The 13,315-nt window shown below is 45.3% G+C and overlaps 1 protein-coding gene across 1 annotated transcript; it reads right to left on the reverse strand.

The window, feature by feature from the left end:
• Positions 1-5,330: 5,330 nt before the first annotated feature.
• On the reverse strand, positions 5,331-6,278 carry LOC102268281 (olfactory receptor 10H1-like). The gene has a single exon (XM_070374787.1). The coding sequence runs from the start codon at positions 6,276-6,278 to the stop codon at positions 5,331-5,333; it is 948 nt and encodes a 315-aa protein (XP_070230888.1).
• Positions 6,279-13,315: the final 7,037 nt, after the last annotated feature.

Here is a 13,315-nt window from a genome sequence, read left to right on the forward strand (position 1 = left end):
AGTTTTGGGAGAACAGAGATGGGTCTGCTAGCCCCTGTCTTTGATGAGTTTCCATGATCCATGGTTAAAAGACACAGAGAAATGTCAGGGTTCTCACCAAGATATGGACCAGATGCTAAGAACCACCAAAAGAGTCATGATTCTGCCTCTTGGGAGCATCAGCTAGGTCTTCCCTCATTTCTGCACTCCAGCATTTCTCACCAGTGACTCCAGAGGACACTTGGAAGGTTCTGGAGACATTTTTCATTGTTACAACTCAAGGAGAGAGAGATGTGCTATAATAACTAACCGGTAAAGCTAAGGAATGCTGTTCAGCACCCTTCAATGCATGGAACAGACCTCACTGCAAACAATGAGTCAGTCCCAAATGTCAACAGTGCTATGGATGATAAACTCTGCTGTATTCACTTAACAAACATTTATTGATTATCTTCTCTGTGCCAGGTATGTTTTTAGATGCCACTGTGGAGCTGATTAGATATGACCCTGATCTCCATGCTTGCATGTTGAGAAAGGAATATGTGGCTATTAGACAAATATTTCTATAGATTATACTACTTAATAAATATGCTGCTAAGTCACTTCAGTCGTGTCCGACTCTATGCAACCCCATAGATGGCAGCCCACCAGGCTCCCCCGTCCCTGGGATTCTCCAGGCAAGAACACTGGAGTGGGTTGCCATTTCCTTCTCCAAATAAATATGTATACATATGATAAATTGTGATAAAAGCTATGAGGAGAGAAAGAAGATGCTGTGAGTTCTTGTAATAGGAGTAGTGACTCGGTATGGGGAAATCAGGGAAGGTTTTCCTGAGGAGGTGACATTTAAGGTCGGACCTAAGGGGAGATGGGCATGGTAACCCACTCCAGTATTCTTGAGTGGAGAATCCCATGGACAGAGGAGCCTGGCAGGCTACAGTCCATGGGGTCGCAAATGTGTCAGACACTACTGAAATGACTGATCACACATAGCTTATTCACTTCTTTGTACAGTAGAAATTAACACAACATTATAAAGCAGTTATACTCCAATAAAAAGACCATATCCATTTTTATCCATGTGGTTTTATCAAAACCACAATTAGAATGACTACAATTAAAAAGTTAGATAATAACAAGTGTTGGCAAGGATGTAGAGAAATTGGAACACTAATATGCTTCTGGTGGGGATGTAAAATGGTGCAGCCATTGTCATAAAGAGTCTAGCAGCTACTCACATGATTAAACATAGAGGTATCATGTGACCTATTAATTTCACTCCTACGCATATACCCTTCCAAAATGAAAGCATCAGTTCAGTTCAGTCGCTCAGTCTTGTCCAACTCTTTGTGACCCCATGAATCACAGCATGCCAGGCCTCCCTGTCCATCACCAACTCCCGGAGTTCACTCAGACTCACGTCCATCGAGTCAGTGATGCCATCCAGCCATCTCATCCTCTGTCGTCCCCTTCTCCTCCTGACCCCAATCCCTCCCAGCATCAGAGTCTTTTCCAATGAGTCAACTCTTCGCATGAGGTGGCCAAAGTACTGGAGTTGCAGCTTTAGCATCATTCCTTCCAAAGAAATCCCAGGGCTGATCTCCTTCAGAATGGACTGGTTGGATCTCCTTGCAGTCCAAGGGACTCTCAAGAGTCTTCTCCAACACCATTGCTCAAAAGCATCAATTCTTTGGAGCTCAGCTTTCTTCACAGTCCAATTCTCACATCCATACATGACCACTGGAAAAACCATAGCCTTAACTAGACGGACCTTTGTTGGCAAAGTAATGTCTCTGCTTTTCAATATGCTATCTAGCTTGGTAATAACTTTTCTTCCAAGGAGTAAGCATCTTTTAATTTCATGGCTGCAGTCACCATCTGCAGTGATGGCCCATCCAAAAACTTGTACATGAATGTTTATAGCAGAAACACTTATGATAACCAAAATGTGGAAACAACCAAGAAATGTATCAACAGATGGATGAGTAAAAATGTTATATATCCAAACAATGCAACTTTATTCAGCCATAAAAAAGGAATGAAATTAGCAATACATGCTGTGACATGGATAAACCTTGAAAACATGCTACATGAAAGAAGCCAGACACAAAATGATAAATATCATATGATTTCATGTATCTTAAATGTCCAGATAAGGCAAATCTATAGAGACAGTAGATTAGTGGATGCTTAGGACTGGAAAGAGAGGAGGAAAGAGAGATGATAGCTTAAGGGTACAGGTTCATTTTGAAGGTGAGGAAAATGTTCTAAATTCAGTATGGTGATGACTATACACACCTTCATGTGGATATATTATATGGTATGTGAACTACATTTTAATAAAAGTATTTTTATAGACAATAATAGCTGATGGTAAATGTGGTGACCTAGAAGGGTGAGGGAGAAGGCAATGGCACCCCACTCCAGTACTCTTGCCTGGAAAATCCCATGGATGGAGGAGCCTGGTAGGTTGCAGTCCATGGGGTCGCTGAGGGTCGGACACGACTGAGCGACTTCACTTTCACTTTTCACTTTCATGCATTGGAGAAGGAAATGACAACCCACTCCAGCATTCTTGCCTGGAGAATCCGGCAAGGGACGGGGGAGCCTGGTGGGCTGCCGTCTCTGGGGTCGCACAAAGTTGGACACGACTGAAGTGACTTAGCAGCAGCAGAAGGGTGGGATGGTGGGGTGGGAAGGAGGCTCAGAGGGAAAGGATATATGTATACGTATAGCTGATTCACATTGTTGTAGAGCAGAAACTAACACAACATTTCAAAGCAATTATACTCCAATGAAAAAGTCTTATCTTCTCAAAAAAAATGGGAAGCTGTTATCTTCATAACTATTTAAAAAGATAAGAAGAAAGGGAGGAAGGAAGGAGAGAGGGAGGAAGAAAGATAGGGAGGAGAGAGAGACATAGAGAAAGTTTACTTCTATCTCTAACTCAAATATGTGGCTTTGGACTTCCCTGGTAGTCCAGTGCTTAAGAATCTGCCTGCTAATGCAGGAAACGTGGGTTCAATCCCTGGTCCAGGAAGATTCCATATGCCATGGGGCAACTAGACTCATGTGCCCAGATACTGAGCCCATGTGCCACAACTACTGAAGCCCGTGTGCCCTAGAGCCCATGCTGTGCAACAGGAGAAGCCTGCAGATCGCAACTAGAGAGTAGCCCCTTCTTGCAGCAACTAGAGAAAGCACACGGGCAGCAACAAAAACTCAGCAGAAACAAAAATAAACAAATAATTTTTTTAATGTGGCTTCTTCCTTGAGCTAAGAAAACTTTAGAGCAGTGGTTTCCAAAGTGTCATCCTCAGACCAACTTCAGCATCACCTAGGAGCTTGTTCGAAATGAAGATTCTAGAGTCTCCCCTGCCACTCCTCTTAACCCACACCTGCTGAATTAAACACCCTGGAGTGGGACCCAGCAGCTTGACTCTGATGTGCCCTCAAGTTGGAGACACATTGCCTCAGAAGACTCACTCAGCCAATCTCATTCTGCATCTATCAACCTCCCAGGTTTCTTGATTTTAGGCAACTGCCAAACCTCACTGTGTCCACTGTCTGATTTAAAAACAGAGTATAACCCAAAGGGAAACAGTGGAAACAGTGGTTGACTTTATTTTCTTGGGCTCCAAAATCCCTGCAGATGGTGACTACAGGCATGAAATTAAAAGATGCTTGCTCCTTGGACGAAAAGCTATGACCAACCTAGACAGCATATTAAAAAGCAGAGACATTACTTTGCCAACAAAGGTCTGTCTAGTCAAGGCTATGGTTTTTCCAGTAGTCATGTACGGATGTGAGAATTGGATTATAAAGAAAGCTGAGCACCGAAGAGTTGATGCTTTTGAACTGTGGCATTGGAGAAGACTCTTGAGAGTCCCCTGGACTGCAAGGAGATCCAATAAATTCATCTTAAAGGAAATTAGTCCTGAGTGTTCATTGGAAGGACTGATGTTGAAGCTGAAACTCCAAAACTTTGGCCACCTGCTGCAAAGAGCTGACTCATTGGAAAAGACCCTGATGCTGGGAAAGATTTAGGGCAGGAGGAGAAGGGGACAACAGAGGATGAGATGGTTGGATGGCATCACTGACTCAATGGAGATGAGTTTGAGTAAACTCCCGGAGTTGGTGATGGAAGGGAGGCCTGGCGTGCTGCAGTCTATAGGGTCATAAAGAGTAGGACACAACTGAGTGACTGAACTGAACCCAAAGGAATTACCTGATTCTGCCTGAGTTCCTCCCTTGAAGCAGGTCCAGCCTGTGGATGCATCCTTCCAATCTATCTGACTTCACAATCTGTGAAAGTGAAATGGATTCTCATTGGGGATTTCAAGGGAGTGTAGAAAAGGGATTTGTATTAGGTACTTTATGGCTACCTTATTAACCTAATAAAATGTCCACTTATGTACCTGCTCTTTCCCCAAATTTCTTCACCAGTCACTGGATCCATCATCCCCCTTGCACACTCAGTCACTCAGTTGTATCTGACTCTTTGTGGCACCATGGACTCACCAGACTCCTCTGTCCATGAAATTCTCCAGGCAAGAATACTGGAGAGGTTTTCCATTTCCTACTCTAGGATATTTTCCCAGCTCAGGGATTGAACCCGAGTTTCTTGCTCCTCCTGCTTTGGCAGGTGGATTCTTTACCACTGCACCACTGGGAAGCCCCTTAGGTCCCCATCAACTGCCAGCAATCTGGTTTTTCTACCTGTTCTTCCCATATTTCTCAAACCAGCCACCACTTCATCTTTCCTCTCCCACATTACCCTCCATCTCTTTCATATTTCTTATCTTAGAAGGAGAGATTAAGACCCTTTCTCTCTTCTTTCTATAATTTGTATCCTTAGACATATCATTTGCTCAACCAACAAAAGCAACACATAGGAGAAGACACTGTACCTCCAAAAATGTGAAGATTTGAAATGAAAAACCATTTCCCCATCAACAATGCTTTCCTTTCCTTAAATACAATAAATGAAAGAGGTGAGGTCTTGAAAGCATAGAAAGCCATGCATTGCAGGCAGATTCTTTACCATCTGAACCACCAGGGAAGCCTGCTTGATTCAGAGCAGGCAAGAAATCACTGTTGCTGTTTCTGTCATTGTTTGTGGCAGAGCAAGCATCCCTCCCTTACACATTGAAGATACACTAGGTACACAGGTTCCCCAACACAGCCCATGGGCATCCCCTCATGCATTCTGCTCTCAGGCACAGTCAGCGGGAGGAAACTGACTCAGAAGGTCTCATCACGAATGCATCAGGTTTACTTCCATTTTTCAGACAAGACAATGGACTGAAGTCCCTCTACCTGCCACAACTCCTGTTACAAAACCTGCCATTTCAGGATCTATGGAGAAAGAGCTTGCTGAGGAAGGTCTTCTTCACGGCTTCCTTCAGCTCCTTGTTCCTGAGACTGAAGATGATGGGGCTCAGGAAGGGAGTGAGGACCGTGTAGGTGATGCCCATCAGCGTGTCTCCTTCCAGAGACTGGGGACCCTTGGGCTTGAGGTAGATGACAGAAGCAAAGCCGTAGTGCACGACCACCACGGTGAGGTGGGACGCACACGTGGAGAAGGCTTTGTGCCGGCCCTCGGCTGAGGGGATCCTCAAGATGGCGGCCACGATGAAGGCATAAGAAAAGAGGATGAGGAGACCACAGCCCAGCAGGGCAGTGATACACACCAGGCCCACACCCATGGCCACAGTAGAGACGTTGTCCCCACAGGCCAGCTTCATTAGAGGAGGCACATGGCAGAAGAAATGGTGAATCACATTAGAGCTACAGAAGGGGAGGTGGAAAACGGCAGATGTCACCAGCAACCCCATGACTGAGCCTCCAGCCCAGGACCAGGCCACCAGGCAGGCGCAGCCTCGGGGGCTCATGAGCACGTTGTAGTGCAGGGGGTGGCAGATGGCCACGTAGCGGTCATAGCCCATAACAGTGAGCAGGAAGGAGTGGGTGAAGCCAAACGTGAAGGAGAAGAACATCTGGCTTGCACAGGCCGTGTAGGAGATGGAGCGGTTGGTGGAAAGCAGGTCGGCCAGCATGCGCGGGATGATGGCGAAGGTGTAGAGGATCTCCAAGATGGAGAGGGCGCACAGGAAGAGGTACATGGGGGTGTGGAGGCTGCGCTCGCTCCAGACGGTGGCCATGATGAGCAGGTTCCCCAGCAGCGTGAACAGGTACATCAGCAGGAAGAGCAGGAAGAACATCAGCTGAAGGTGGGGGAAGGAGGAGAAGCCAATGAGGATGAATTCAGTCACTGCCGAGATGTTGGCTCCCTGCATGAAGGCTGTTCCTGAAGTGAGGTGTGATGTGGAGAGGTCAGCTACTGGATGGAGGGAGGTTGTCAGCTTCCATCACTCCTGGCTCTACCCCAGGGGCTGCTCCTGATAAATGACAGATGACATTGGCTGAGTTCCTACTCTGTGAAGTGAAAGTTGTTCAGTAATGTCCAACTCTTTGCAACCCCATGGACTGTAACTTGCTAAGTTCCTCTGTCCTTTGTCCATTGAATTCTCCAGGCCAGAATACTGGAATGGGTAGCCATTCCCTTTGCCAAGGGATCTTTCCAACCCCGGAATCAAACCCATTGCAGGAGATCAGATCTCCTTCATTGCAGACAGATTTTTTACCAACTAAGCCATCAGGGAGACCCTCCTACTCTGTGCCACCTAGATTTAATCCTCTTACCAATGTGATGGGGGAGGTGTTGATTTGATTACCCCATTTTGAATATCTTGAGAATATTCATTGAGAATGTTGGGGTGCATAAATGCTAAGCAATTTGTTTGAGGTGAGCTGTCAAACATGGTAGAGTTAAGACATGACCCATGGCTAGCTGCCTCCAAAGTTTATACCTTTCCCATCCTAAAGGAGATCAGTCCTGGGTGTTCATTGGAAGGGCTGATGCTGAAGCTGAAACTCCAATACCTTGGCCACCTCATGCAAAGAGTTGACTCATTGGAAAAGACTCTGATGCTGGGAGGGATTGGGGGCAGGAGGAGAAGGGGACGACAGAGGATGAGATGGCTTGATGGCATCACTGACTCAATGGACGTGAGTCTGAGTGAACTCCGGGAGTTGGTGATGGACAGGGAGGCCTGGCACGCTGCGATTCATGGGGTTGCAAAGAGTTGGACACGACTGAGCGACTGAACTGAACTGATACATCTAGGTTATCTCTGAAAATGAAAATATTCCTTTACCAGAGGTTACAGCCTTTGCTACTTACTCCCTTCTGATAAATCATGTTCTTCCCAGAGCTTCAGATACCACAAGACCTACCCACTCCATGTCTACAACACTTTGAACCAAGTGCATCTCTAATTTAGTATAAATCAATCAGATTCTTCCTCTAGAGTTACCCATGCTAGAAATCTGAGGCAAGAGACTGTAGAAATAACATTCTAGTTGTTTTCCAGATCCTGTGATGTGCATGTGTATGTTCTGAGCAATGCAACATAGCCATCTGAAAAAAGAATGAAGGAGTCAGCCAACCTGAGTTTGAACCCCTGCTCGGCCTGCTGTAAACTTGAGCAAGGATCTTCACCTCTCTGTACCTCCATTTCCCCCTACCAAACTCAAAGAGTTATTCTTGGACTGTGACCTGGAAAACAGTGAAAAGTATTAGTCCCTCAGTCATGTCCTACTTTTTTGCAACCCCGTGAACTATATGGCCCACCAGGCTCCTCTGTCCATGGAATTCTCCAGGCAAGAATACTAGAAGGCCATGAAGCCATGCCCTTCTCCAAGGGATCTTTCTGTGACCTGGAAGACAGTAGCCACTTCATATGATAACTAACTCAATACCCTCAGTGAACAAATGTGTATGGTCTGTGGTCAGTAAATAACCTTAATTTTATGGGTATTCATTGTATCTTTATGGATATCTATTTTAAGTGCTTTTTTTATTAGGCTATGTCAAGTTTAAATGGCAGTGAACCACTAATCCCTTTTCTGTCTCTCTGGATTTGCCTGCTCTGGACAAATCACCTAAATGTAATCAGACACTCTGTGGCGGTTGGGGCCTGGCTTCTTTCCCTCAGCATCTTCCCCCACACACACCAGGTTCATCTGTGTTGTAGCATTGTCATAACTTCATTTCTTTTTATGGCTGAGCAATGTTCCATTTTATCAACAGATCACATTTCATTGATTTATTCACCCACTGATGGACATTTGGCTGTTTACACATTTTCACTATAAATAATGCTTCTGTGAACATTCAGATATGGGTTTAAGGCATGTCAGTGGTTGCCAGGGGCTGGAGGAAGGGGATAAATTGGAGTGACTGCTAATGGATTTAGGGTTTCCTTTGGGGGTGTTGAGAAGGTTCTGGAACTAGACAGATGGTGCTTATACGTCACGAATGCACTGAATGTCACTGAATTGTATGCTATAAAATGGCTAAGATGGTAAATTTTGTTATATGTACTTATTGTTGCTGTTGTTTAGTCACTAAGTTGTGTATATGTATTTTATCACAATACAAAATAGGGGGAAAAAAGTAGTAAGCACCCTCTTAAGTGGGCTCATATACTTGATCAAGCTCTGATAGGTTGAGAACAAAACAAAAACACAAGGGAACCAGACACTTGGGTGAATGGAGGCTGCATTCCCCAGCATGACTGGTTTCCAGAGTTTCCTGGCCTCCCTCCCTTGAAGTCGCTTGTTTCTTTCCCTCATGCTGGGTCAGCATCTGCCATAGGTCCCCAGGATCACTCATTCCTGGCACTGTGAGATCCTAGAGGGGGTGAGTCAAAGTTAGTGACTTGGAAACAAGACCCTCCAAGAAGAGGCCGAATGGGTGAGACCAAAATCAAGTGGGCTGTGCTCTCAACTTCTCCGAGCTCTCCAACATCTAGTGCAAGTTTTCTCAGTATTTGGTGCTGGATCATCCTTTGCTATGGCAGGGGGTGGTCATCCTGTGCGCTGTATGGTGTAGAGCAGCCTCCCTGGCCTCTACCAGCTGGATGCCCATAGCTCCTCCTCAGTAGTGACAAACAAAATTAACTCCAGACATTGCCAATGTCCCTGTGGGGAGCAAAGTTGCCCCCAGTTGAGTACCAGTGGTCTAGAGAGCACAATTGTAATTACTTAGCTGGTCTTTCTACCCAGATCTTGGTTCTTCTCCTTCTCCAACTGGCAAACACCTGTTCATCTTTAAGACTCAGCTTAAATGTCACCTCCTCTGCAAAGCTTTCCTGAACATCTCATCCCAAAACAGATTTAGTCACTTGTTCCTGTCTGCTTCCAAAACAACTCCTCTGTAAGTTTAAACCTCCATGAGTTTAGCTCTTTCATGACCTTCCTTACAATGTGTCATGTTGGAGATACAATTGTCTATGGCACTGGATTTTCAGTTCTTGATGAGAGTAGCTACAAGTTGTTGGATGGTGGCACTTATGCTTACATGTTTCTTATGAAATCTCTAATCCAGTATTGTGAGGCACCTGTTACGATCTCTGTTTTATAGAAGTGGCAGCTGTGTCCCATAGAGGACACACTATTTGTCCAAGGGACCATGGCTCCTGAGTGGTGGAGCCAGGATCTGATCTGCATCTGAATGACCCCAATGCCTATCTTTTCCAACCTCTCTTTTATACTCACCACTTACTGGTGGCTGTTAGTAAATGTCCAGGCTACTTCCAGGACCAGGGCTAGCTTCACCATATCAGACCATTCACACACTCCTTCTCTATATTAGTAAAGATTACAAAAGCCACAGCCACGAAGAAAGAAAGAGAGAAACTGTAAGAAGATAAGAGTTCACCGTGTCCTGGGGAGGCAGCCCAGGTCTGCATATTTACCTTCTGGGATTATGGGGATGTAGAACCCTGCTAAGACTGGTATCTGTTCAATCTGGAAAACTGTGGAGACAATAAAAAGATTGGTGGTTGTCAGGGGCTCAAGGAGAGAGTAGAAGGGATGAATAGGTAAAACTTGGGATTTTTAAGGTGGTTAAATTCTTCTGCATGATACTATAATGGTGGGTACAGGACATTGTGCATTTGTTAAAACTCGTAGGATGTACAGCACCAAGAGTGAACCCTAATGTAAGCTGTGAGCTTTAGTTAATAATAATGTGTCAGTATTGGGTTTACAATTGTAATACAGTTACCTTATCAATACAGGATGTTAATAATAAGGAAATCTCTGGGCAGGGAGATAGAGGGTACATGGTAATCTTTTGCACTATTTGCTAAATACTCTGTAAACCTAAAATTACTCTAAAAACTAAATTATATTGATTTTTTTAAAAAATTAAAATAAATAGGCACAGAACCATGGCATGGGACCAGGAGAGCAGAGAGGTAGACTGAAGTCTCCTGGCATTGATCTACCAAGAGAACACCTAGTGGGTTTCCTATAAGTAAACTGAGCAACCCTGGAGAAAGAGGGAGAGAGTGTGTGCAATCCAGCTATATGACACTTAGATGAACTCATAGTGGGGCCAGATCCCCACCCAGAAACTCAGGGAACAAAATCCACACATGGACAAATCCTGTGCTCATGTACCACTGCAGGTTTTCCAACTTCAGCAGTAGGGACTTTAGGGGCTGATAATTTTTTTCTGGCTGGGGCTGTGGGGTTGTGGGACTTCCTGGGCTTTAGAGGATGTTGAGCAGCATCCCTGTCACTCTCTAGATGCAGTAGCATCTCCCAGTTGTGACGATCAGAAGTATCCTCACACATTGTCAAGTGTCCCCTGGGGAGAAGAACTGCCCCTGTTTGAGAAACGCAGGTAGCTGTATTGTCTCCATCTTGTCTTACCTGTCTGCCCCCATCCTGGCTCTCTCTTCTCATAAAGCTGTTTATGTTCCCCTCTCTGCAACCTCCCTCCCATCTCAGCCACCTCCTGCTTCCCTTTTCTCTCCCTATTTTCATCCTTGACTCCTTACCATCAGAGCACCTGTCTACCCTGGTGGCTCCCTAATACTTTACACCCCCCAGGAGGTGACTAGAGCCCCTCAATCCTAAATTCTCTTGTCTATTTATTTTCTCTACTTCCCCACAATCCTTTTACCTCTGGTTTTTGGCCAGGACAGAAAGAGGAGAGAGGGTAAAATTCAGGCAGGTGTTCTCGGTAATGTGGGGTGTGTGTGTTAGTTGCTCAGTCATGTCTGACTCGTTGCAATCCCATGGACTGTAGCCTGCAAGGCTCCTCCGTCCACAGGATTCTCCAGGCAAGAATACTGGAGTGGGTAGCCATTTCTCCAGCAGATCTTCTTGACCCAGGGATCAAACTCTGGTCTCCTGCTTTGCTGGAGGATTCTTTACGGTCTGCACCACCAGGGAAGCCAACTTGGGGTGGTAGCTCTTTTCTCTCTGCTTGTGTGTTCTCACCTGTCCTGCAAAGCAATCATCACATTATCTTGAAACTGGGAAGTGGAGCCTTGACTGCTGTCCCCACCCCATTGACTCAGATTGCACAGGGAGTTGTCTAAACAGGGTGGCTTCTCTGAGTCTGTGGCAGGTGTTGGCTCCTTAGGTCTGTCCTGCTCAAGTGAGAGCGAGTGATAGTGACCCACCTGGAGCTCTAGGTTCTGCATTTTCCTCTGCCTCACTCCAGCATCTGCCTCACTCCAGCATCTGCCTCACTCCAGCATCTGCCTCACTCCAGCAAGAGGCCCCGGTGTGGTGTTTCCCTGCCAGGGAGGGCTGCAAGGCAAGGAGCCTGCCAGCCTGAGCGTGCCAGCTGCTCAGGGGGGTTTAACCTGGGCCTGTCTTCCATCATTTATGCTGCCGTTACTCTCTGCCTGTTGCCTCCTCTCACTGCAGTACCATTGTCCCTGCCTGCGCCTCTGATACAGGTATGCCAGGACTCTGAGGAACCCTGTGAGGCACAGGATAACCCCAGGGAGACTCTGTCCTCACTGTTCCTCCCTCCCTGCCTTCCAGGGGAGAGTTGATTCCCTGTGCTTCTCAGAGGCTCCAGGAGAGTCTAATGCTCTGCAGTTGGGGGGTTTGGGGCCCTGGCTTCTGACTTTGGGAGAAAAGCAGCCTTTTCACTGCCCACTGGGGCTGAGAAAACTACCCAATGTACCTTTCCAGCTTCATTCTTTCCCTTCCAGGTTATTTTCCCAAGTAAACGCCTGTTGTTGTTTTTTTTTTTAATTTTAAATTATCATGCAAATATTTTTTCTTATCAAATAATTGAAATGCTATAAATCAGGCTCAAAGTCGTGCAATGGCCAGTCACAAGATGACTTTGATGAATGTGATGGACATATTTACAGACCTCTGTATGCATGGGGTACTTGAACAAACACAAGCCCATAAAATAGTAGTGTCGTGGGGTTTTGTTGTGCTTTTTATTTTGTTTTATTCTTGTAGTGAAATTCACACAACATAAAGTTAACCATTTTAAAATGAACAATTCAGTAGCACTTAGCACATTAACAATGTTGCATAACCATCATCTTTATCTAGTTCTAGAACATTTTTATCATGCAAAGAATTGACTCATTGGAAAAGACTCTGATGCTGGGAGGGGTTGGGGGCAGGAGGAAAAGGGGATGACAGAGGATGAGATGGCTGGATGGCATCACCAACTCGATGGATGTGAGTTTGAGTGAACTCCGGGAGTTGGTGATGGACAGGGAGGCCTGGCGTGCTGCGATTCATGGGGTCGCAAGGAGTCAGACACGACTGAGTGACTGGACTGAGCTGAACTGAACTGAAAGTGGGAGATCCCATCCCATTAGCAGTCCTCCTCCCCCAGGTCATTAGCCCCAGATTAGTGGAAGACACAAATCTGCTTTTTTACCTTATGAATTTGTCTCTGCTGGACATCTCAAATAAATGGAATCATACAATACATAGCCTATAGTGTCTGGCTTTTTTTTTGAGATTATAAATACTCAGCATATTTTTGAGATTCACCCATCATGTAGCAAGCATCAGTGCCTCATTTCTTTTCATAGCTGAGTAATATTCTGTTGTGTGGTTTGACCACATTTTGTGTATTCATTCACACACTGATGATATTCTGCCTTTTGTCTGTGTGAATACTGTTTCTATGGGTATTTGTGTACAAATATTTGATTGAATTATTTTTACTTCTTTGGGGGTATATTCCTAGTAGTGAAATTGCTGGGTCATACAGTGATTCTGGATTTAATTTTTTGATGAACCACCAGACTGCTTTTCATACTGTGTGTTTAACACAGGTCTGATTGTTTTGTAGATATCTTTCTGTAATTTGCTTTCTTACTCAGTATTTTGGAGTGATATTCATGTTAGTTTATGTAGCTCAAGGTTTCTTGACCTTGGCCGTGTTGAGATTGGGGGCTGATGGATCATCTTTTGTGGTGGGGCT

The sequence above is a fragment of the Bos mutus genome, chromosome 7, assembly GCF_027580195.1.
Source record: "Bos mutus isolate GX-2022 chromosome 7, NWIPB_WYAK_1.1, whole genome shotgun sequence".
In the NCBI taxonomy this organism is placed as follows: Eukaryota; Metazoa; Chordata; class Mammalia; order Artiodactyla; family Bovidae; genus Bos; species Bos mutus.